The sequence below is a fragment of the Podarcis vaucheri genome (genome assembly GCF_965113315.1).
Source record: "Podarcis vaucheri genome assembly, chromosome: W".
NCBI classification, from domain to species: Eukaryota; Metazoa; Chordata; class Lepidosauria; order Squamata; family Lacertidae; genus Podarcis; species Podarcis vaucheri.
In genome coordinates, this window is record NC_138757.1 from 5,114,597 (window position 1) to 5,138,534 (window position 23,938).

A 23,938-nucleotide genomic window follows, 5' to 3' on the forward strand; every position below is an offset into this window, starting at 1 on the left:
GCCTTTGGCCAGGGCACAGCCTGACTCCCTCCTTTGGCAATCTTCACAGAACTCTAGCCCAATGGTTGCCATTAATTTGATTTGAATTAATTTTATAATGAAATGATTTTAGAATGTTGTATTATTTTATTGTTGTTAGCCGCCCAGAGCCCGGCTTCAGCTGGAGAGGGCGGGATATAAATAAAAAATTATTATTATTATTATTATTACTACTACTACTATGGATGTTTGATGGAGTTTGTTCACATAGATTCAGTTCATTCTGACCCCAATTTCACTTTGCTCGAATGCTTTGCCTGCCTATACCTCTGTGTTTACTAGGGTCAAACATTTTTCTTAAATTACTTGAAGAAATGGTGTGTGTGTGTGCGTGCGCGCATGCACACACACACACACACACAAATCATAGAAGCATCTCTATTGCAGATAGCCCTAGTTAGATTATGGAAGAGGTGTACTCCAAAATTACTGCATCTGTTCGGTTGATTTTGATGTTCTTTCATGCCAGTGTTAGGGAAAATTGGAGTCCTGGGCATAGACAAGCAGAGTTGTACAAAATGCTTAGAACAGAGTGTAGCTTTTTTACACCAATCGATGGTGCCATGGTACCCTACAAAGTAGTAAATTATTTATTCTGTGCATGAAATCTATTTTTGAAAGAATGCTATTATAGGATTTATGGTATATTATTCTATTCAGACCCTTATATGAATTAACATAAAATATGAAATTGGATTAATATTTATAAATGTGTCCTGAAACTTATAAATTATTAAACTGCTGAACAATAAACCTTGCTGCATTTGTATAGTGAATGATTAGTGACCCAAAACTGCAGGATTCATGTCTGCCTTGCACCAGGAATCCTTTGACCCTGTTTTGTTTGAAGCTGTAGAGCATGGTTATCCTATGAATATTGTTCGCTGCACCCAGTGAAAGAAATCTGACTGGTAAGGACTGCTGTCATTAAATGGGAATAGGCTTCTAAGCCTATGAAGCCTGACAGTATTAATCTGTCTCTTTTATCTACCATGCTGCTATTCCTTTAAAAAGAGAAGAAGAAGAAGGCTGCAATTCCAGCATGTTTAAAAGCAAACCACTATGAACTCCACAACACTTGTTTCCAAGTAAAAGTGCTTAGGGTTGGGCTATTGCATACCTGACAATGCTTCATTACAGGAATGACATGGGGTATATTGTGCAAATCTCTGGTCTGGTAAATATCAAAAATAGTAGTAGTAATAATAATTAATAATAAAAATAATTTATTATTTATACCCTGCCCATCTGGCTGAGTTTCCCCAGCCACTCTGGGCGGCTCCCAATCAAGTGTTAAAAACAGTACAGCATTAAATATTAAAAACTTCCCTAAACAGGGCTGCCTTCAGTATAGACAACTTCAATCTACTGTTTAAATAATTTGTCCAAATGTAGGGCCATGTTTTAAATGTGATATAGCAAACTAAGAGACTGAAGAATGAATTTCTTGCTGCAGTGTGCAGCATACCTAAGGCTTAGGGATTACAGGGAGAGAGGGGAAAATAGTGGAAGTGAACAGCTGGCTTCGCAAATGGTGTAAACAGGAACGGTTTGGATTCTTAGATCACGGACTGCAGTTTCTTGAAGATGGACTTCTGGCAAGTGATGGGCTGCACCTCACAACGGTTGGGAGAAATGTTTTTGCCAAAAATCTCAGAAACCTCATCAGGAGGGCTTTAAACTGACTAATGTGGGGGAGGGAGACAGTGCTCCTGAAGGTAGGAGTCTATCAATTAATGAAGATGATCATCCAAATGTCATAGACCAAATGGAGCAAACAGCACGTGGACCTAGTGGTGGGAGGAAAAAATCCTTAAATAAGAGACACGGGGGAATGATTAATGGACTTCAATGTCTGTACACTAATGCGCAAAGCATGGGAAATAAACAAGATGAGCTTGAGCTCTTGGTACAGCAAACTAAATATGACATAATAGGCATCACTGAAACCTGGTGGGATAAGTCCCACGATTGGAATGTAATAATGGGGGGATACAATCTATTTCAGAGAAACAGACCAGACAAGAAAGGAGGAGGAGTGGCGTTATATGTCAGGGATGTGTATACCTGTGAAGAGATCCAAGATTTAGATCCTCAAAGCCAAAGTGAGAGTATTTGGGTCAAAATTAAGGGAGAGAAGAATAACAGAGACCTCATTGTGGGAGTTTACTATAGATCCCCAAGCCAAACGGAGGACATAGATGATGCCTTCCTGGAACAGATGGCCAAGCATGCAAAAGGAAGGGAGATAGTAGTAATGGGGGACTTCAATTACCCGGATATTTGTTGGACGTCAAACTCAGCCAAGAGCATAAGGTCAAACAGATTCCTCACTGGCCTTGCAGACAACTTCATTGTCCAGAAAGTGGGAGAAGCAACAAGAGGAACAGCCATTTTAGATCTGGTCCTAACCAATGTTGATGACCTGGTTAGTGGGGTAGAAGTGGAAGGATCATTAGGCGCGAGTGATCATGCTCTTCTGAAGTTTACTATACAGCGGAAAGGAGCAGCCAAGCATACTAGGACTCAATTTCTTGACTTTAAGAAAGCCGACTTCATAAAACTTAGGGAAGTGCTGGGTGAGATCCCATGGACAACAATACTAAAAGGAAAGGGAGTTCATGATGGCTGGGAGTTTGTTAAGAGGGAGATACTAAAAGCACAACGTCAGGCAATACCAATGAGACGGAAACATGGAAGGTGCCTAAAGAAGCCAGGGTGGCTATCTAAAGAACTTTTAACTGAATTAAGATTAAAAAAGGATGTGTACAAAAAATGGAAAAGGGGGGAAACCACCAAAGAGGAATTCAAACAAATAGCCAGCACGTGTAGACACAAAGTCAGAAAAGCTAAAGCACAGAATGAACTCAGGCTTGCTAGAGAGGTTAAAAGCAACAAAAAAGGCTTTTATGGGTATGTTCGTAGCAAAAGGAAGAACAAAGAAACAATGGGGTCACTCAGAGGAGAAGATGGTGAAATGCAAACAGGGGACACAGAAAGGGCTGAACTACTCAATGCCTTCTTTGCCTCAGTCTTCTCCGATAAAGAAAACAATGCCCGACCTGAAGAATTTGGAGCAAATGATTCAGCAAAGGAAACACAGCCCAGAATAACTAAGGAGATAGTACAAGAATATTTGGCTAGTTTAGATGTATTCAAGTCTCCAGGGCCAGATGAACTGCATCCAAGAGTATTAAAAGAACTGGCAGATGTGATCTCAGAACCACTGGCAGTCATCTTTGAGAATTCCTGGAGAACAGGCGAAGTCCCGGCAGACTGGAGGAGGGCAAATGTTGTCCCTATTTTCAAAAAGGGGAAAAGAGAGGACCCAAATAATTACCGCCCAGTCAGTCTGACATCAATAGCAGGGAAGATTCTGGAGCAGATCATTAAGCAAACAGTCTGTGAACACCTACAAAGGAATGCTGTGATCACCAATAGTCAGCATGGATTTCTGAAAAATAAGTCATGTCAGACTAACCTGATCTCGTTTTTTGACAGAATTACAAGCCTGGTAGATGAAGGGAACGCAGTGGATGTAGCCTACCTTGATTTCAGCAAGGCATTTGACAAGGTGCCCCATGATATTCTTGTAAAGAAGCTGGTAAAATGCGGTCTTGACTATGCTACCACTCAGTGGATTTGTAACTGGCTGACTGACCGAACCCAAAGGGTGCTCATCAATGGTTCCTCTTCATCCTGGAGAAGAGTGACTAGTGGGGTGCCACAGGGTTCTGTCTTGGGCCCGGTCTTATTCAACATCTTTATCAACGACTTGGATGATGGACTCAAGGGCATCCTGATCAAATTTGCAGATGACACCAAACTGGGAGGGGTGGCTAACACCCCAGAGGACAGGATCACACTTCAAAATGACCTTGACAGATTAGAGAACTGGGCAAAAATAAACAAGATGAATTTTAACAGGGAGAAATGTAAAGTATTGCACTTGGGCAAAAAAAATGAGAGGCACAAATACAAGATGGGTGACACCTGGCTTGAGAGCAGTACATGTGAAAAGGATCTAGGAGTCTTGGTTGACCACAAACTTGACATGAGCCAACAGTGTGACGCGGCAGCTAAAAAAGCCAATGCAATTCTGGGCTGCATCAATAGGAGTATAGCATCTAGATCAAGGGAAGTAATAGTGCCACTGTATTCTGCTCTGGTCAGACCACACCTGGAGTACTGTGTCCAGTTCTGGGCACCACAATTCAAGAAGGACACTGACAAACTGGAACGTGTCCAGAGGAGGGCAACCAAAATGGTCAAAGGCCTGGAAACGATGCCTTATGAGGAACGGCTAAGGGAGCTGGGCATGTTTAGCCTGGAGAAGAGGAGGTTAAGGGGTGATATGATAGCCATGTTCATATATATAAAAGGATGTCACATAGAGGAGGGAGAAAGGTTGTTTTCTGCTGCTCCAGAGAAGCGGACACGGAGCAATGGAGCCAAACTACAAGAAAGAAGATTCCACCTAAACATTAGGAAGAACTTCCTGACAGTAAGAGCTGTTCGACGGTGGAATTTGCTGCCAAGGAGTGTGGTGGAGTCTCCTACTTTGGAGGTCTTTAAGCAGAGGCTTGACAACCATATGTCAGGAGTGCTCTGATGGTGTTTCCTGCTTGGCAGGGGGTTGGACTCGATGGCCCTTGTGGTCTCTTCCAACTCTATGATTCTATGATTCTATGATTCTAGGGATTACAATCTTAAAATGATCATAAAACCAGACATCAAAATTCATGCCCTCAAGCTCTGTTCTTGGGATGGATAACTGGCACAGACATGAATGTCTTGCAGTGCCTCTACATTGACACAACCCAGTTTTGGCCTCTTCTGGAAAGAAAGGACCGTAACCTTTTGATGGGCAGATGTGATGTAATATGAACACAGTTTGTGTTTTTAGTACTCCTGTGAAGGCTGACTGATCTCTTATGTGCCAAAATATTAGCATGATTTTTAAACTCAACATTTTGACAAGCTCCACACTTAGGTTGGTAGCAGAGAATACATATTTAAGCCAGAAGGAATTAGCTATCACAGCAGAATAGTAAATACTCAGACCTGCTCACATTTGATCAGATGTTAGGCACACACAAGACAGCAGTATTGCTATTCCATGATTCCTCCATGTATCTACAAACTGAATACTAATTTCCCCATACCTTTCTCTTGTTGTTTTAAGCAATATTTTACATGTGTGTGTTAGTATCTCAGCTCACAGTCAGAGGTAACTGGCCTCCCCCGGGCAAACTGAGCTGGGTACTTGTTTACCTTTCGTCTGCGTCTCCGGCAGGCAAGGTCGTAACTCGGCGATTCTCCTCGTCAGTCAGACGTGAGGAAAACACACCCTCTGCTACTCTGTTTCTCTCCCTCCCTGCATTCTCCCCAGGGAGGGGAAATGAGACAGACAGGAGTCTTATTTACATGTTTTATTCCTGTCATTCAGCAGTACATAGAAACGTGACTGCACCCTTCAGACTCCATCAGAAGAGTCACGAACTCCTCCCCTGTACTTCCAGCACAGGTCACATGACACTCTGAGCTAACATCCCGTGCTCAGTACAGAGAATAGACTCCTCCTTTTCTCCAACAGTACATCTGCAAACCACAACATATTGTTTTGCATTCCAGCCATCTGGAGCTAGCTTTTGCATTGGTGCTTTTTTCCAACAGTGTGTGCATGTAAGGCCTCTGTATTGTTGCTCAAAACAGGCAAAGGATAGAAATCCAGCATTTTGTTCCTAAATAAGAGACCAGTGTCGTTCCTTAGAAGGAATTTAAAACATACTCAGTGCTTACTCAGGAGTGAAAACATCAAATTAAAGTGTTTATGCTGACAAAGGACAAATGCGGATTTCAGCAAACGATGCAAGATTGTCTGATTGCTGGCTTGTCTAGAAAAGCTTCTGGCCATGGCTATATAATGAAATGCATGCATACAATTAAAGGGCTTGAAGTCTGTACTTCAGACTTGGGAAGCAGCAAGATGCATTCTGGTGGTCTCTTGTGGCTAAGGCTGATCTCTTGGCACCAGTATTGTTTCATATTCATAAATCAGCTCTTCATTCATTGACAATGTCTGTCTGCCGCACAGGCAATGCCACCAAGAGACCAGGCCTCTCAGCCAGGAACCAGAGTGAAAAATGACGCCGATCGATGGGTCTGTGGAGAGCACTGGATATCTACCTAGGAGGAGCAGCAAATTGAATAACAATGAGCATTTGTGAATAAGTGCGCTGTCAGGGACTGTTGACACTGGTGGATTAGAGAAATCTAAATGTTACTCTCTTCACAGTGCATTTGTTTGCCAGTGTGGCAGCAGCAAACAGGAGTGCTGGAAGATGCAGAAGGCTTTTTAGTAAAAGAAAGCACTCTTCACTGAATGTTTGACATTCAAAAGGCTGCTAACTGCAGTGTGCAAATGGACAAGTCCAATATCTGTTAAATATGGGAGAGCAAGGTCATTTTAAAACACAAAAAGTATCTCTAGGTCATCAGATGTATAAAAAGGAATGCTGTGACTCTGTAATGTAACTGTAAAGAGAACATCATTCAGATATTATTATTATTATTATTATTATTATTATTTTATATATATATATATCACCCTATACCCAGAGATCTCAGGGCGGTTTACAGAAAAGAGGGCAGTTCACAGAAAAGATTCCCTTTCTTGTTATTCTTTCTGAGTCTAATAAAAAAAAACACTTTTGAGATTGGTGTAGAACTTATTTCTAGGCTGTTTTTAATTTAAATGCAGGTAGCACTGAGAAACTTATGTGCCCTGATCAGTTTATTTTAAAATATTTTTAAAACCACCTGTTAGGTGCCGGCATGGTTGCTCGAGAGCGAAGAGGCAAGACTCCCACCGATCTTTTCCAGGCTTTATTATCTGTACAAAAACATTTACAGTGCAGAGCGTCTCCAGTCCATGTCTGCTCAGTCACTAGCAGAATCTGGGAGTGGGCGGTCCTTAAACTTGCCCCAGCATAACAGTCTTTTGACCCCCATCCTTCTCCTCCCCTCTCTGCTCGTAAACCGACTGCACAGAGAGGGCGTTGGCAAAGGGGGACCTGCCTCCCCCCCACTTTGCTCAGGCTCGGTGTTGCGGCTCTCTCTAGCATCTTCCGATCCCTGCATCCCTTCCCCTCTGGAGGCTTCCCTCCTCCCCGGAGGAAGAGCTGCTTCGCACGATCTTCGGAGGCTCCCTGTATTTTTTTTTAAATAAATATTTTATTGAGTTTTCACAATCAAAAAGCATACAAAGAAAATACAAAATGACAAAGAAAAATACAATACAAAAATACAGACATTAAACACATCAAAAAAAGGAAAAAAGAAGTAAAAACACATATAATAGCAAAAAACAAAAATTCCCTCTTTCTTAATTTCTCATCTTCAATTAGCTTATTTTCCCGACTTCCTCACGTCTCCCGTTCTTGTATCCCTTTTTTAAAAATTAATTTAGCAAATTCATATCCTATTAATTTATCTGTTGTTAATCCAATCTAACATTTTACTTCGTTGCTAAAGCCCCTGCGATTCATTTCAATGTCCTTAGCATTCATAAATTTTACAGTATTTCTGCAAATAAATTTTAAATTTCTTCCAATCTTCCTCCACCGTCTCCTCTCCCTGGTCTCGGATCCTGCCAGTCATTTCCGCCATCTCCATATAGTCCATTAACTGCATCTGCCAATCTTCCAAGGTGGGTAGATCTTGTGTCTTCCAATGCTTTGCGATGAGAATTCTTGCTGCTGCTGTAGCATACATTAAAAAAGTTCTATCCTTCTTTAACACTGATTGGTCCACTATGCCCAGGAGGAAGGCCTCTGGTTTCTTCGGGAAAGTATATTTAAATACCTTTTTCAGTTCATTATATATCATTTCCCAGAAGGCCTTGATCCTTGGGCATGTCCACCAAAGGTGAAAGAATGTACCTTCAGTCTCTTTACATTTCCAACATTTGTTATCGGGCAAATGATGTATTTTTGCAAGCTTGACTGGGGTCATGTACCACCTATACATCATTTTCATAATATTCTCTCTTAAGGCATTACATGCCGTAAATTTAATCCCGGTGGTCCACAACTTCTCCCAGTCAGCAAACATAATGTTATGGCCTATGTCTTGTGCCCATTTTATCATTGCCGATTTTACTATTTCTTCCTCAGTATTCCATTTCAACAGCAGATTATACATTCTTGAAAGTGTCTTTACATTGCGTTCTAACAGTTCTGTTTCCAACTTTGATTTTTCCACCTGGAAACCAATTTTTTTATCCACGTTATAAACCTCTCTTATTTGAAAATAGTGTAACCAGTCTCGCACCTTCTCTTTGAGTTTGTCATAACTCTGCAATTTCAATTTATCACCTTCCTGTTCTAAAATTTCCCAGTATTTTGGCCAATTAGCTTCCATGTTGAGTTTTTTCAAGGCCTTCGCCTCCATAGGTGATAGCCACCTTGGAGTTTTGCTCTCCAAAAAGTCTTTATACCTTATCCAGACATTAAACAGTGCTTTTCTGACAATATGGTTTTTAAATGCCTTATGTGCTTTTATCTTGCCGTACCATAGATATGCATGCCACCCGAATACATTATCATACCCTTCAAGGTCCAAAACATCAGTGTTCTCAAGAAGCAGCCATTCCTTCAGCCAGCAAAAGGCTGCTGACTCATAATAAAGTTTTAAGTCCGGCAGGGCAAACCCCCCCTCTGTCTTTAGCATCAGTAAGAATTTTAAGTTTTATTCTGGGCTTTTTGCCCTGCCAGACAAATCTAGATATGTCTCTTTGCCACTTCTTGAAACAGTCCATCTTATCAATAATTTGCAATGATTGGAATAGAAATAACATCCTCGGCAATACATTCATCTTAATAACAGCAATTCGACCCAGCAAGGAAAGCTTCAAGTTCGTCCAGATTTCTAAATCTTTTTTACCTCTGACCAGCATTTCTCATAGTTGTCTTTAAAAAGATTTACATTCTTAGATGTCATGTTCACCCCCAGGTATTTTACCTTCTTTACTATTGTTAGCTCTGTCTCATTCTGAAACCTCTCTCTTTCTATCGATGACAAATTTTTCTCCAAAACCTTAGTTTTTAACTTATTTAATTTTAAACCTGCCACTTGACCAAATTCCTGGATTACTTCCAAGGCCCTCTTGGTACTAGGTATCGGCTCCTGTAATGTCATAACAAGATCATCTGCAAAAGCTTTAAGTTTGTATTGTTTGGCTCCGACCTGGATACCCTGAATCAAATGATCCCTTCTAATCATGTTTAGGAGAACCTCCAGGACAGAAATAAAAAGCAATGGGGAAATTGGGCAACCTTGTCGTGTCCCTTTCTCTATTTTAAACTCTTCAGTAACCATATTGTTCACTATCAATTTAGCTTTTTGTTCAGAATATATCGCACCTATACCGTTTTCAAAGTTTTGTCCAACCCCCATCCCCTGAAGATTTTTCTTCATAAAACTCCAAGAAATGTTGTCAAAGGCTTTCTCCGCATCCACAAAAATCAAAACTGCTTTTGTATTGATGTTCACCTGCAACTTTTCTAGAATATTAATAATATTCCTCGTGTTGTCTGATAAATGTCTTCCAGGGAGAAAGCCTGCCTGGTCTTTATGTATTATTCCTGCCAAAACTTTTTTCAATCTTCTAGCCAAAATATCAGCAAAAAAATTGTAATCCACATTGAGTAGGGATATGGGGCGATAGTTCTTAAGTTGTGTCTTTTCAGACTCAGTTTTCGGTATGAGTGTGATATAAGCTTCTTTCCACGTCTCAGGTGCCTTTTCCCCTTCCATAATTTCATTACAAACCTCCTCCAGTGGTTGAATTAAACAGTCTTTCAAAGTTCTATAATACTTGGAGGTTAGTCCATCAGGTCCTGGAGATTTACCTAGTTGCATATTTTGAATTGTGCCTTCCACTTCTTGTTCAGATATTTTATAGTTCAGTAAATCTTTATTTTCTTGAGAATTTTTTTGTAATCCATTGGTATTCAAAAATTTGTCAATTTTCGACTCCATCTGGGGCCCTTCTGTGTAAAGTTCTTTAAAGTATCTCTGGAAGCAGCTTATGATCTCCTGTGGCTTCTGAATGTTTTTTCCATCCACTTCAAGATTGGTAACTGTGTTTAGTTTTTGTCTCTTCTTCAACTGCCATGCTAGCAATTTTCCACATTTGTTAGCTGATTCGAAGGTTTTTTGTCTCATCTGTTTGACTTTCCATTCAATGTCCTGATTTATCATTTTCATGTATTGTACTTGATGTAACTTAATTTCTCTCAAGATCTCTTGGGATTTTGGTTTAACTCTAAGTTTTTTCTCTCCTTCTCTTATTTTCTCCAAAATCTTCTCTTTTTTCTCATTTTGGATTTTCCTCTTTATTGCATTTTGTTGTATCAAAAACCCTCTCATCACGGCTTTGCCTGCATCCCAGATTGTTCTTTTTCCCACTGTAGTCTTCAAATTTATCTCAAAATAGTCCTTTATGGTTTTTTGGGCCTTCTTGATAATTTCTGAATCTCTAAACAAGGCGTCATTCATCCTCCATCTGAAGGATCCAGTCACTGTTGGTTTCATTTCCATCTTTACAGGATTATGGTCGGAACATGTTTTTGGGCAGATTTCCGTTCTGCGGATCTTGGGAGCCATTCCTCTAGTTATCCAGATTTGGTCAATCCTTGTCCAGGTCTTTTGGGCTTCAGAGAAAAAAGTCCCTTCTTTTCCAAGGGGGTTCTTAGTTCTCCAAATGTCAATTAAATCCATATTGTCTGTCATTTCAAAAAAGGTTTTCGGTAGTCTTCCATCTTTTGTCACCACTTGTCTTTCTGACTTATCCATATTTGTCGATACCACTCGGTTCATGTCTCCAAGCATAATAATGTTTAAGTCCATATAGTCCAACAATGTCTCATGCAATTTCTTGTAAAATTCTGATTTCCCCTCATTTGGTGCGTATATCCCTAATATCAGAAATTTCTCACCTTGAAATTGTATTTCAATAGCTACATATCTTCCTTGATCATCTTTAAATACAAATTTAGGTGATAGACTTTCCTTTGCATAAATCACCACTCCTCTCTTTTTAACTTTGTCTGATGAGATGAATTCTTGTCCTAATCTTTTGTTAATTAACACTTTTCTATGTGTTCTGGTCACATGGGTTTCTTGTAAACATATCAAGTCCAATTTTTCCTTTCTCAACAGATGAATTTTTTTTCCCCTCTTGTCCGGGGAATTTAGACCTCTAATATTCCAAGTTAATACTTGCAGAGACATTGTGAAGTTATTCTGCTTCTCCTCCAACTGCTCCCAGTGTTTGTTCTTGACCTGTGGGTGGTATCATTTTTGTTTTATCCTCCAATGTTGGCTTTGTTAGGTCCAAAATTCCTGGCTTCGGCCTTGATTCTCTGTTATCCACTTCCTTATATAAGTTTTCCTCGTGAACTCTCAAAAACATCTCTTTGTCCTCTTCCGATTTTATCTTGACCTTTTTCCCTTTGTAAGTAAAGGACAACCCCTGGGGAAATTCCCACCGGAAGACGATGTTGTTTCTTCTTAGCAGGGTCACCAGGTCTCCGTATTTCGCTCTAAGGTCCAATAAATGTTTCGGGATATCTTTGTAAATCTCTATCCTGGATCCCTCTATTTCCAGTGGTTTCTGATAGTGTAGGCCCAATATTTTGTCTTGCTCTTCTTTAGATCCAAGTGTAATCAGGCAATCTCTTACCTTGTTCTTCCTTCCCTCTTTATTCCCTCTACCAAGTCTGAAGGCTGTCACTATCTTAAAATCTTTCTCTGGATCGAGGTCCCAAAAGTCTCCAAGTTCCTGCGTAAGGAATTCAATCAAGTTACCTTCTTCCGATTCCGGTACAGCTCTGATCCTCAAATTAGCTTGTTTATCTTTCAATTCCAATAGGGACAGTTGTGCCTTGTGTTCTTCTATTTGCTTGTTAATTGGTTGCAATTTTCCTTCTACCACCAGCACCTTTTCTCTAGCTTCCTCAGCAATTTTCTTTGTCAATTTAGATTCCTGAACCAGCCTGTCAATGGCCTGCGTATTGGAGCTAATGGTCGTGGTGTTCAAATCAATTTTAGCTGACAGTTTCTCCAAAGCTCCAAATATTTTGTCTAATGATGCACTTAAGTTTTCCTCAGCACCTGTACTTTTTGGCACAGTCTGTCCAGTGTCCTCTTTTTCTACAACAGGAGGTGCTACTACTGATTGTCTTCTTTGTTGTTGTCTGGTTTTAATTCTTGTTGGCTGTGGCTGGGGCTTATCCTGATCCATTGCTTTATTATTCATCATTTCAAGGTCGCTTGCGCAGTTTAAATTCCTTTCCGATGGGAAAATTTCCAGACCTTGTAATGGGAAGTCCCCAGCTATATTCCAAGCCTCCTCTAAGGGAGTACTTTTGCAACAATGTTACTTTCAAAGCAATTTTCCAAAGGCAGTCCTGTCCTGCTTTCACTTTTCAATAGAAGGCAACAATTACAGAAAGTTCTTCTAATTCCAACTGCCACAAAGAGTCCCTTCCAATTCAAGAGCAGAGTAATTTTAAACAGTTACAAATCTGTATAAACGGTGCAACACTTTCTTATTGTCTCTGGCAGACCAGTATCAGGGATTGGGCAGTGGTCTCTCCTTTTCCCCCTCCAACTCCTTAAATCTCAAGTTCAAAGGCTTCCCTCTCCCCCTCACTTCAGGGGGGGGGGTTCTTACATCAGGCATTAAAATCTGAGTCCTTATAATTTAGTTGCAATAGCTTTAGCTTTAAAGGTCTTTGCTTTGCTTCTTTCTACAAGAGCGGAAGACGGACTTCCTTTTTGCGTCTTTCCCGCTTCAGAGCCAAGTTCAAAGTCTTTTTGTCTTCCCGATCAGAGGTAATCCAATCCTCTGATCTCCCGATTTTTTAAAAAAAGTCTTACTCACGGGTTGAAGTTTGTAAGCCAAATCTTCAAAGAAAAGAGTACAGCGCTCTCCAGCAACAGCTGCGCGGCTTCACTCCACGGAAGTAGCAGTCAACTCTCAGCACCGCGCCACCCCCGTTCTGCTCCGGAGCCCCTCACGGGGTTCCTTTGACAGTTGGGGGGGCGCTTCTGGCGCCCGCCGAGTCCCACGGCCGCAGGCTTTCCCCGCCTGCGGTTTTTTAACGGGTCCCCGCTGCGCCGTAGCGGTAGAACCCAGTTTCCGCGGAGCTTCCCCCTCCAGCTTAGAAGGAGACCGCCATTGCTGTTGGCGCCGCCCTTCGGAGACTCCCTGTAACCCAAGTGCCCTTCCACCTCTCACCTCTGAGCTGATGGCAATTCCCTGACATCCACCCACCCCCCTCAAGACCCCCTCCCCATTGGTGGGGTCTCTAACAGCCTCCCCCTCCTGGACTCTGGTAGAAGAGGGGGGGGAACCCCAGAAAGAATAGTCGTCGTCCTCCGTGGATTCAAAAACTGCTTCCCATCCTCCCGTGTTCCTCCCTGCCGACGGGAAGTCCCAGTCAGATTCCTCCCCCTCAGACAGCTCCCCGACTTCGTTCCGTAGTCCGTCCTCTCCCCCTGAGGATGGAAAGCCTACGAAGTCCCCCTCGTCATCCGTGGGTCCAAACACTTAGTCAAAGAACCTCCCTTGGGGTTTTAGGTTGTGTGGGAACAGAGCATGGAATTCCTCCACCAGATATTCCTCTGTGATGGAGCCTGCGGGAACCTACGCATTTTCTGAGCTGGGTTCCCCCTCCCAGGCCACCAAGTACTCTATCTGGTGCCCTTTCCACCTGGAATCGAATATTTCCGTTACTTCATTACAGCGTTCCCTCTCCTCTGCTTGTGGATGGGTGGACACCCCTTCCTCCCTTCCCGGGGAGCCGTGTCCCTCCCTATAAGGCGAAAGTAAGGACCTATGAAACACCGCATGTATTCTCATGCTGTCCGGCAATTTCAGCCTGAATGTCACTGGGTTGACCTGATGGATTACCTCAAAGGGCCCCAGCTGTCTAGGCTGCAGTTTTTTGCAAACCCCCCCTTAAGGGCAACCCCTGGGATGACAACCACACTTTGTATGACCTGTATGACCTCTCCTGGCCTGTGATGCCTGTCTGCCTGCTTTTTATATACCTCTTTGGCCCTTTCCAGGTTCAGTTGGAGCTGCTGGTGGAAAGCTTCCATCTCTTCTGCAAACTGCTCTGCCGCCGGAACACTCCATTCCCCCTCGCCCGTCCTGGGAAGGCCCTGGGGGGGACACCCGTAGTTGGACATAAAGGGGCTCATCCCCGTGGACACATGTTCAGCATTGTTATATGCAAACTCAGCTAGTGCTAATTTCTCCACCCAATTGTTCTGCCTCTGGCTGACGTAGCAGCGTAGGTACTGCTGTAATATGGCATCGGCTCTTTCGGCTTCCCCATTGGTTTCTGGGTGTCTTGCCGTCAAGAAGCTCACCTCTACCTTCAACAGGCTCATGAGTTTACGCCAGAACCGTGAGGTGAACTGTCTTCCGCGATCGGAGACGACCCTCAATGGGTTCCCATGCAGTCAAAAGACGTGATCCACGAACAGCTTGGCCGTTTCCTCAGCTGTCACCGCGTGGGAACATGCCACGAAGTGACACATTTTGGTCAGCAGGTTGACCGCCGCAGTCTTACCTCATGACCTGGGCAGATCTGTCATGAAATCTATGGACACCACCTCCCAGGGTCTCCCCGGTGTCGGTAAGGGTTCCAGTAAACCCGCCGGTGCTGCCCTTAGCCCTTTGGCCCTCTGACACCTGTCACACCCTCTCGCCTCTGAGCTGATGGCAGTTCCCTGACACCACCCCTTATCAGTTAAGATATTTGCACAATAAGACCAAAAGTGGCCATATAACCACAAAGCCCCACGTATACAATACAGCCAAAACAACTTTACAAGGAAGCAAAATATAATAGGGGGACTACACACGCAGAGCAGCTCAAGCAAGCAGGAAAGTTTTGAATTGGCACTGTGAAAGATGACAAAGTTGGTGCCTATGAAATTATGTGGGGATGTTCCACAATTGAAATGCCACGTCAAGAGGCACGTTCCTCCTGTGCTTGTAGCATGCTCAATAAGAGCCTGGCCCACAGCAGGTTGTAAGATGGTTGTAGGCTGGTGTAGGGGCAGGTGCTGCATCAGGCATTTTAAGAGCATGCTCTTCCAAAATGTTGGGAGTTTTGCTAGCATGTGAATGCAAAATGGGCTGTTTCAGAAGGAAGGCCTAGATATAAATTACATAAAAAACAGATTGTTGTAAAATATTCTGGCACATTACAGCTCTTGTCTTGCCTTGCCTGTTAAAACTCCAATGTGAGGCTCTTCCAGACACCTTGCTTGCCTCTTGTTCCACCTGATTCTGCTTATTCCTGTTGTGGGGAGCTTGGCAATAAGGCTCGCCTCATAAACTGCATCCAGAGCAGCACTACAGGACTTCACTTTGACCTCATTGTGGTTCAGCACAGTTCTTCTTCTTTGCTATTTTTGGCAGCTGGCATGCTTTGTGCATGTTGCTCTCCTCTCCTGTTTGTCACTTGCAAAGAATTCCTTTTTGTTTCCCATTCCTACCTTTTTGAAAATGGAGCTGTACGTGGCTCCGAGGCAAAAACAAATAGCCTTTTCCTGGAGTATAAGAAGATGCTTTGTAAACCCTGAAGGAGCGTCTCCACCCCCATCATTCTGCCCGGACGCTAAGGTCCATCGCCGAGGGCCTTCTGGTGGTTCCCTCATTGCGAGAAGCAAAGCTACAGGGAACCAGGCAGAGGGCCTTCTAGGGAGTGGCGCCCGCCCTGTGGAATGCCCTCCCATCAGATGTCAAAGTGATAAACAACTACCTGACATTCAGAAGACATCTTAAGGCAGCCCTGTTCGGGGAAGTTTTTAATGTGTGACATTTTAATGTATTTTTAATCTTTGTTGGAAGCTGCCCAGAGTGGCTGGGGAAACCCAGCCAGATGGACGGGGTACAAATAATAAATTATTATAAATGTGATGTATTTGGTACTGTAAAGGTAATGATCCTCAACCACAGCAATATTCCATAACAGGAGCAGTCTTTGTCACATTCGCTGGAATTACCATGTTCATTGATTTGTGTCTGTAAATCTGCCTCTACCCTTTAAATTTGATCTATAATTGGACCTCCTTAAATGGTTCAGATAAGATAGTCTGTATTTTCTCAGCAATGTCACTATCAGCGTCTCCATTTTCATTATACATTCAGCAGACTTAATAAAATCAGCAGGACACCTCATTTGAAACTCTTTAATCGCTGCCTTTTTCTTCACAAAACCATTGAGGTGGTCAAGTGATGTACACAAATCATTTTAAATGGAAAATATGGCTTTCTGGGTGACCCAGCTAAACAGATAGTGGTATGCAAAACAAGTTAAAAAGTAATAAATGCCAAAAAATCTAATTGGCATTAAAAAATTGTCGCTAACTTTATTCAGTCTTCAAAAGCAGATCATCCTGAAATACTGTCTGGGCTGCACTGAAACATGATGATGATGTCTATGCAGGGAAGATTCACATTCTCTTCTGAACAAAGCTTATTTAAGATTGCCAAATAGTTCATAGCCGCTCTTTGTATGGACTTGTAATGACTGGAGCTGACATCGGAAAGGGGGTTCTTCTGTTAGTATTTCTGTAGGACAGCTCTTGAAATCGCCAAATGTGTGTGTTTAAACCTTTGTGTGTGATTCATGTTTGCCACTCTGGTGTGCTCTGCCTTACTGTTTTATAGTGCAAACTAGAAACAATCCAGAAACCAATAAAATAAAACACAATTGAACTGGGGTAGATGAGACTGAATGGCCACCCGGATTCCTATATCTTTCTGTGCATGTGCTAAACCAACCCACTGAAATAATCTGTTCCTTTCAGCTGATCCAAATGATTTTAAAGCCCTAGTCTGCCTCTTCTCAGAGCTTCTGGCTTGGTCATACGTGGCTCAGTATATATTTTTCTAGAAAATATCTCAGCTGTTCTAGAAATGCTGCCCCAATCTATAAATATAAAAAAACAACTCCAGGATTTAGAGGGGTGCTTCTGGTGCTTCTAAAGGCTTGGTCATACCCAGTAGGATTTTTTTATTTGTCTTGAACAGCAGGACCACCCACCACCCTCTCTGCCATACCACACCACACCACTATTCACTTTTGATATTGAGAATATTTTCAAAAGCATTTGGGAAGGGGGCTGGGGTTCAAGAAATAAAAGCTGAACATGCTCCCACTAAACCCTGGTACAGCTTCCGCAGGGAGCTTAGTATGAGTTATCTATCTATCTATCTATCTATCTATCTTATCTATCTATATGATTTTCCAATTTAACAATCCAATCAAATCACATTAAATATTCCAAACTATACATATACATATCAATCCAAATATTCTGCCAAATTATAATTTTATTATTATTGGGACTTCACATGCTTTGGTGCCGGAGGAGACTCTTGAGAGTCCCATGGACTGCAAGAAGATCAAACCTATCCATTCTTAAGGAAATCAGCCCTGAGTGCTCACTGGAAGGACAGATCGTGAAGCTGAGGCTCCAATACTTTGGCCATCTCATGAGAAGAGAAGACTCCCTGGCAAAGACCCTGATGTTGGGAAAGATGGAGGGCACAAGGAGAAGGGGACGACAGAGGACGAGTTGGTTGGACAGTGTTCTCGAAGCTACGAACATGAGTCTGACCAAACTGCGGGAGGCAGTGGAAGACAGGAGTGCCTGGCGTGCTCTGGTCCATGGGGTCACAAAGAGTCGGACACGACTAAACAACAACAACAACAACAACAAATGCTTGGGGGGGGGCTCTGATCATCTCATGTTTCTGCTGCTTTTGCCAGTCATTTCTAATAGTTCCTTTAAATCTTCCTGTTGTTTTCCTTCTTTCACTGTCTCCAAGTTGTTTCCACAGATGAGTTGAAATAAAATCGTATGTTTCTGTGTGGATTTAATTGTGTGATACCCCTCTGTCCATGCAACATCTCCTCACCCACTGGTATTTCTGCCGAATCAATCGAAAAACCTTTTCGCTGCTGGCAGCTGCTATCTTCTCTCAGTTCCAATGAAACAATTCTTGGTGTCTGCTCATTAATTTTCCCAGACCGGTTGCATCAAACATTAGCCTTTCCAGGGGAGATTTACGAAATCATGCTTGAACTACAAATATAATGACATATTAAGAGCTCACCTCCCCCTATGACTATTTATAACTCTGCAGCTCGGTCTTATTCCATCATGGAATTTCCAAATTAAAACTGTGTCATCACTCCTTCGACTCATTCTAGGAAACCGTCCAAAATTTTTTAACATCTCTCCAGCAGCTAATGAGATCCTGCTTCTGTCTAATATCAGCAATTGGGGAATCTTTTATCTTCTTCCAGACAATTCAAAGATCAAAAGCTTTACTTATATAATATTGTTATTTCCACACAGTTTATAGTTTAAAGCCATATTTATATCAACGAATATAAACTTTTCATTCTCGCTTGCTATAAATGATGTAAATGATTTTTCTGAGGTTTTTTTGCCAAGTATTATAATAAATCTGAGTCCTATAGTAGAAAAAGTCCCCCCCCCCCATTTCCATTCCGTTCCAACATACCAGCTTAGATGTTATCCTCCTTCCACTCCGTCTCTTTTGGCACCTCAGTGGCTGGCTTAATTGGCAGATTAATTTCCCCATCCTCGCTCAAAGCATGTCCAAAACATAAATCCAATTTTTCATCTTAAGAAATGGAACTTGGGCGCTCCTGGGGACAGCGTCTGGGAGATCCAGACTCCCTCGGGGGCTTTCCATCCAGTGCCCCCACCCCCTCCTTCTTTACGAACTTGGGGGTTGTTAGTGGGCATCTGCGGATGAGACTGCATCTTCCCATCTTGGTATGAGTTATCAACCTACTTTTCCCCTTTGCCTTTCTTCAGAGTAAGGCTCTGTTTGTTATTGAGCTTGAATAAGAGATGCTGCTTTAAAGTAGCAAAACAAATGTACAGTCCTACCTCGGGTTGAATGTGCTTCAGGTTGAGCGCGTTCGGGTTGCGCTCCGTGGCAACCCGGAAGTAACAGAGTGTGTTACTTCCGGGTTTCGCCGCATGCGCAGACGCTCAAAATGATGTCACGAGCATGCGCGAAAGCGGCAAAACACGGCACGCGCTGTCGTGTCTTACGTTCCATTCAGGAAGGCGAACGGGGCTCCAGAACGGATCCCTTTCACATCCTGAGGTACCACTGTATAGGAATGTAAATGAGTATTTGTAAAGTTCTTGTCTCATCATTGCCTTTTCTGTTCTGTCATTTGAAAACCATAATGGTGTATTGGACGTAACACTAGTGAAAATTAAAATGAAAACTTCTTGCTCTTTTCAGGTTCAGGTTCATTGGCAGCTATGACAGTTTTTGAAGACAAATTCAAGCCTGACATGGAGGTAAACATTCTCTCTGCCTCCTGTACTCCCACTGTTTATTTATGTAATTGTGATAGTAGCATAGTGTGATTTGTAGGATGGGGTTGCTTATTAGTCTTTAATCCTTTGAATGATCTTTAATGGTTGGTTTTCAGTTACAGCAATGCCACAACAGTCTGAAGAGTCACTTTGTTGTCTTCTGTGGGGATTATCCAAAGTATTGTTTCTGTGCTAATAAATATGCACAAAACTTGAGTTAGACACAAAACTGTAAAATGTGTGTACCTACGTTCTCATGGAAAAATCAGTACAAGTCTGACACCTGTGCCTTGTGGTTGTAATTGCAGGAATTCTGCAGGATGTGTTAAACATGTAACTGATGTTTCCTCAAATGCTGGTGTTTCCAGATATTTTGTGCCTGGCTCTTTAAGATATGAGTGCAAAAGTGAAACGTATGGGTGATTATTGGGTCTGTAATCTGAAAACAAAGATCATGGCCACTGGTCCCATCACCTCCTGGCAAATAGAAGGGCAAGAAATGGAGGCAGTGAGAGATTTTACTTCCTTGGGCTCCATGATCACTGCAGATGGTGACAGCAGTCACGAAATTAAAAGACGCCTGCTCCTTGGGAGAAAAGCAATGACAAACCTAGACAGCATCTTAAAAAGCAGAGACATCACCTTGCCAACAAAGGTTAAAGCTATGGTTTTCCCAGTAGTGATGTATGGAAGTGAGAGTTGGACCATAAAGAAGGCTGATCGCCAAAGAATGGATGCTTTTGAATTATGGTGCTGGAGGAGACTCTTGAGAGTCCCATGGACTGCAAGAAGATCAAACCTATCCATTCTTAAGGAAATCAGTCCTGAATGCTCACTGGAAGGACAGATCCTGAAGCTGAGGCTCCAATACTTTGGCCACCTCATGAGAGGAGAAGATTCCCTGGAAAAGACCCTCATGTTGGGAAAGATGGAGGGCACAAGGAGAAGGGGACGGCAGAGAATGAGATTGTTGGACAGTGTTCTCGAAGCTACCAGCATGAGTTTGACCAAACTGCAGGAAGACAGGAGTGCCTGGCGTGCTCTGGTCCATGGGGTCACGAAGAGTTGGACACAACTAAACGACTAAACAACAACAGTCTGTGCATGTTCTTCACAAAGCCACATTCTGTGCCCTTGAGGGTTTTTTTAAGTGGAGACTGGCATTGAAGTCACTTTTTGTGGCTTAGTGGTTCTCTACTCCCAGCTTGTCAAGGGTGAAATCCTCAGTACTCAGTGGTACCTTGGGTTACATACGCTTCAGGTTACAGACTCCGCTAACCCTGAAATAGTACCTCTGGTTAAGAACTTTGCTTCAGGATGAGAACAGAAATCATGCGGCAGCAGCAGGAGGCCCCATTAGCTAAAGTGATGCTTCATGTTAAGAACAGTTTCAGGTTAAGAACAGACCTCCAGAACGAATTAAGTACGTAACCAGAGGTACTACTGTACCATATTTGTGTGTTGAAACAGCAGAATGGCTAAAAATGGGAGCAGAAATAGTATGTTTCTAGTTGCTTAAAGGCCAACCTGATTTAAACAATTGTCATGTACACAATCAAGCTGCATTTTTAATTGGCTGCTGAATTGAGCATAAACAGGAATCCATTAATTTTGGTTGGCCGTGGTAGCTGATGCTACTGCCTCTGAGTGTCTGAAAACAATGGACTTTGCTTTCTGAGTCCTTTGAAGGAAGCCCAGTACAAGGTAATGGAAGGAAGAGCCCCTACCTGTCCCTTGCCAGAGGTGTTCGCTCTTGGAGGTTCTATTTATCCTCACAGAGAAGAGCAAAATGTGTCTCAGCACTCAGTTGAAGTCGACAGCTTGTCTTGGGAAAGGAATCACCTTCAACCCAACATTTTTACTTGATGGGTGATTGTATTAATGAGTTGGATCTTAACTGCTTCTATCCTGGTAATATCGCTACTTTAGTCACAGTGAACATCTAGATAGGCCAGGCTCCTGTGTCACCCTCGCAGAGTTCACAAGACTCAGATTAGCAGGCCAGTGCTAACCCAGCAATTCTTAGCTTTTATTCTTGATTGGGAATGGATGTGTTGAGAATGGAGAAGACCAATACTTTGTGTGCCTGTGGTGTCACTTGTCAAGGTGCAGAAGCATCACAAAAGAGGGGCTGCCCCATTTGCCCCAGGGTCTTCACACCTGACTGTACTGCCTTGGCAGTCTTTTCATTTATTTATGATTTTACTGGTTTTTTCATTTCCATACCACTCTTCATCCAAAAATCATCACCATTACTATATTAATAATGCTTTAGACAGAGCAGCTTGCTCTGTCCTCTGACCAGAAGAAAGAAGCAAGTTTCCATTTTGAAACAGCTTATAACCACATTTATATGGAAGAATTGAAGTGAGGATCCCCTCCAGTCTTGCCACATTCCTTCTCCTTCATCTTTCAGCCAGGGAACACGCCCCTCCCTAGTTGAAAAAAACAAATGTTTTATTGGCTAATCTGGTTTTATGGGAGGGAGAGAATTGTATCCTGCTCTGACTACTGTAGATAGCATGGGCTACCAAGTGCATGTGGGTTTGGATGGCAAAAAGGCTTTAATTCTGTTTGTGTGTGTGCTTTTCTAACTATGAAGGGAGGCTCTATCTTGGTCAGAATGAAGTACCCCTTTTTAGATGGGTGTTCTCTAGCACAAATTCTTGGAAGGTTTAGTAGCATAACAGGTTGCATGATGACAGCTCCTCTGTGAAAAGACTGAACAATATTTGGTAAATCTCTGTACCACTCAAATGTGTTAATGTTGAATTGGTCAACTGCTGATGCACATGCAGTGAAAATAACTTTAAAAATCTTGGTGCCATGGTCATTAAAATGTGTAGAAAATTAATATTTTTTCTGTCAAGATTAATGCAGCTCCTTTTGTTTGTCAGAATATCTTGATAGAGCTTTTAAAGGGCAGTGGTGGTCTTCAAGACCATCACATCACAGATAAATTATTCAAAGGCAAACTGTCCTGCACCCTCTGGTATCAACTTGCAAATTAGCATCTGGAATCTAAACAAGCTTAATGAAATCAGCAGCTGAATATTCTGTGCTACTGAAGCTGTTCACCAAAAGCATTGATCATTTGATCAGCCCCACTAATGAAGCCAGCATTCATATGCAGCGTGTCACTGCTCCTGAGTGTCAGTCACTCATACAGGAAGCCTAAATGAGACTGATGAGGCGCCAGCACCTGATCAAGTTTGAAGTTTCGGCAGTTGTCAAAAAACAAACAAAAACTCCCAACTATCAGCATTGTTGTCAGCCATTATTCAGGCGCCTGGCCGCAAATAATTATGTCAGTAATTTCCTTCACTCTCCACAACACCCCCATCTGAGCCTTGTTATTTCACATCCATCCTGAACTACAGATCCTGAATCTTCCACCATTTAAGTCCAGAAAAGCAGTCTATTGGTCAGTCTACCCTTGCACTCTAGAGCTGTGGTTTCAAAATGCTCTGGGAGGCAGGAGGCTGGACTGTATCTACAGATTTCGAAGTGCATGTGAGATCTGCACACAGAACCCACCAGCCACCCTCATCCTATTAAAGCAGAGGGGTTTCACATTCCGCTGCAGTGGGAATGTGAAGAGAATTGCAGACAATGCATTTGTCATTTGCCATGATGCTAATTTGCAAGTTGATACCAGAGGGTGCAGGACAGTTTGCCTTTGAATAATTTATCTGTGATGTGATGGTCTTGAAGAACACCACTGCCCTTTAAAAGCTCTATCAAGATATTCTGACAATTAGCAAACAAAGGAGCTGCATTAATCTTGACAGTAAAAATATTAATTTTCTACACATTTTAATGACCATGGCACCAAGATTTTTAAAGTTATTTTCACTGCATGTGCATCAGCAGTTGACCAATTCAACATTAACACATTTGAGTGTTTGTTTACAATTTATTTTTAGATGTTTACAATGTGCAGAAGACAAATCATACAGCATGACATTTTTGCTAAATGCCCCAAAGACAAGGAGTCTTATATTGAACCTTGGCCTGCTTCAGATCGAGTTTTGTAACATGGGGTGAAAGAATGCTACTTTTGACCTATGTGTCTTGTGATTCCATTTGGAGATTCAGCCTCTTTTCCCCACTTTATTGTTATGTCAGAAAAGGTGGGTTTGCATGGTGCGTGGCGTGGCTGAAGTAGTAATGTTTCCTTGCTTCTCTGAAAAGCTCCTACCTGCAGTAACCCGTTGCAGAGCCACCTGTGTTCTTGTAAAATGTAGTTAACAGAACAGCCTGAAGGTTTGCTGTGCCAGAATGTGAGCCAAGGATAAGCTGTAGCAGCACACATGTTGATGGTCAAAGCCCAGCATTACTGCCAGGAAGTCTCATCCATGCATGCAGAGTTTATTGTTGTGCAAAGCGCACTTCAAATATCAGACCCATACAAGGGGTGAATTCTCATGAT

At 42.4% G+C, this 23,938-nt stretch overlaps 2 protein-coding genes across 2 annotated transcripts in view; both read left to right on the forward strand.

Moving 5' to 3' along the window:
* LOC309523308 (uncharacterized protein) overlaps positions 1-23,938 on the forward strand; it is a 283,533-nt gene that overhangs the window by 161,538 nt on the left and 98,057 nt on the right. The gene's annotated exons all lie outside the window — the stretch shown is intronic.
* The window catches only part of LOC309523313 (proteasome subunit beta type-7-like), a 36,450-nt gene that overhangs the window by 4,953 nt on the left and 7,559 nt on the right, over positions 1-23,938 (forward strand). Inside the window, exon 6 of the mRNA XM_082207114.1 lies at positions 19,430-19,488. Coding sequence (XP_082063240.1) covers positions 19,430-19,488 — 59 coding nt within the window. The remainder of the gene's footprint in view (positions 1-19,429; positions 19,489-23,938) is intronic.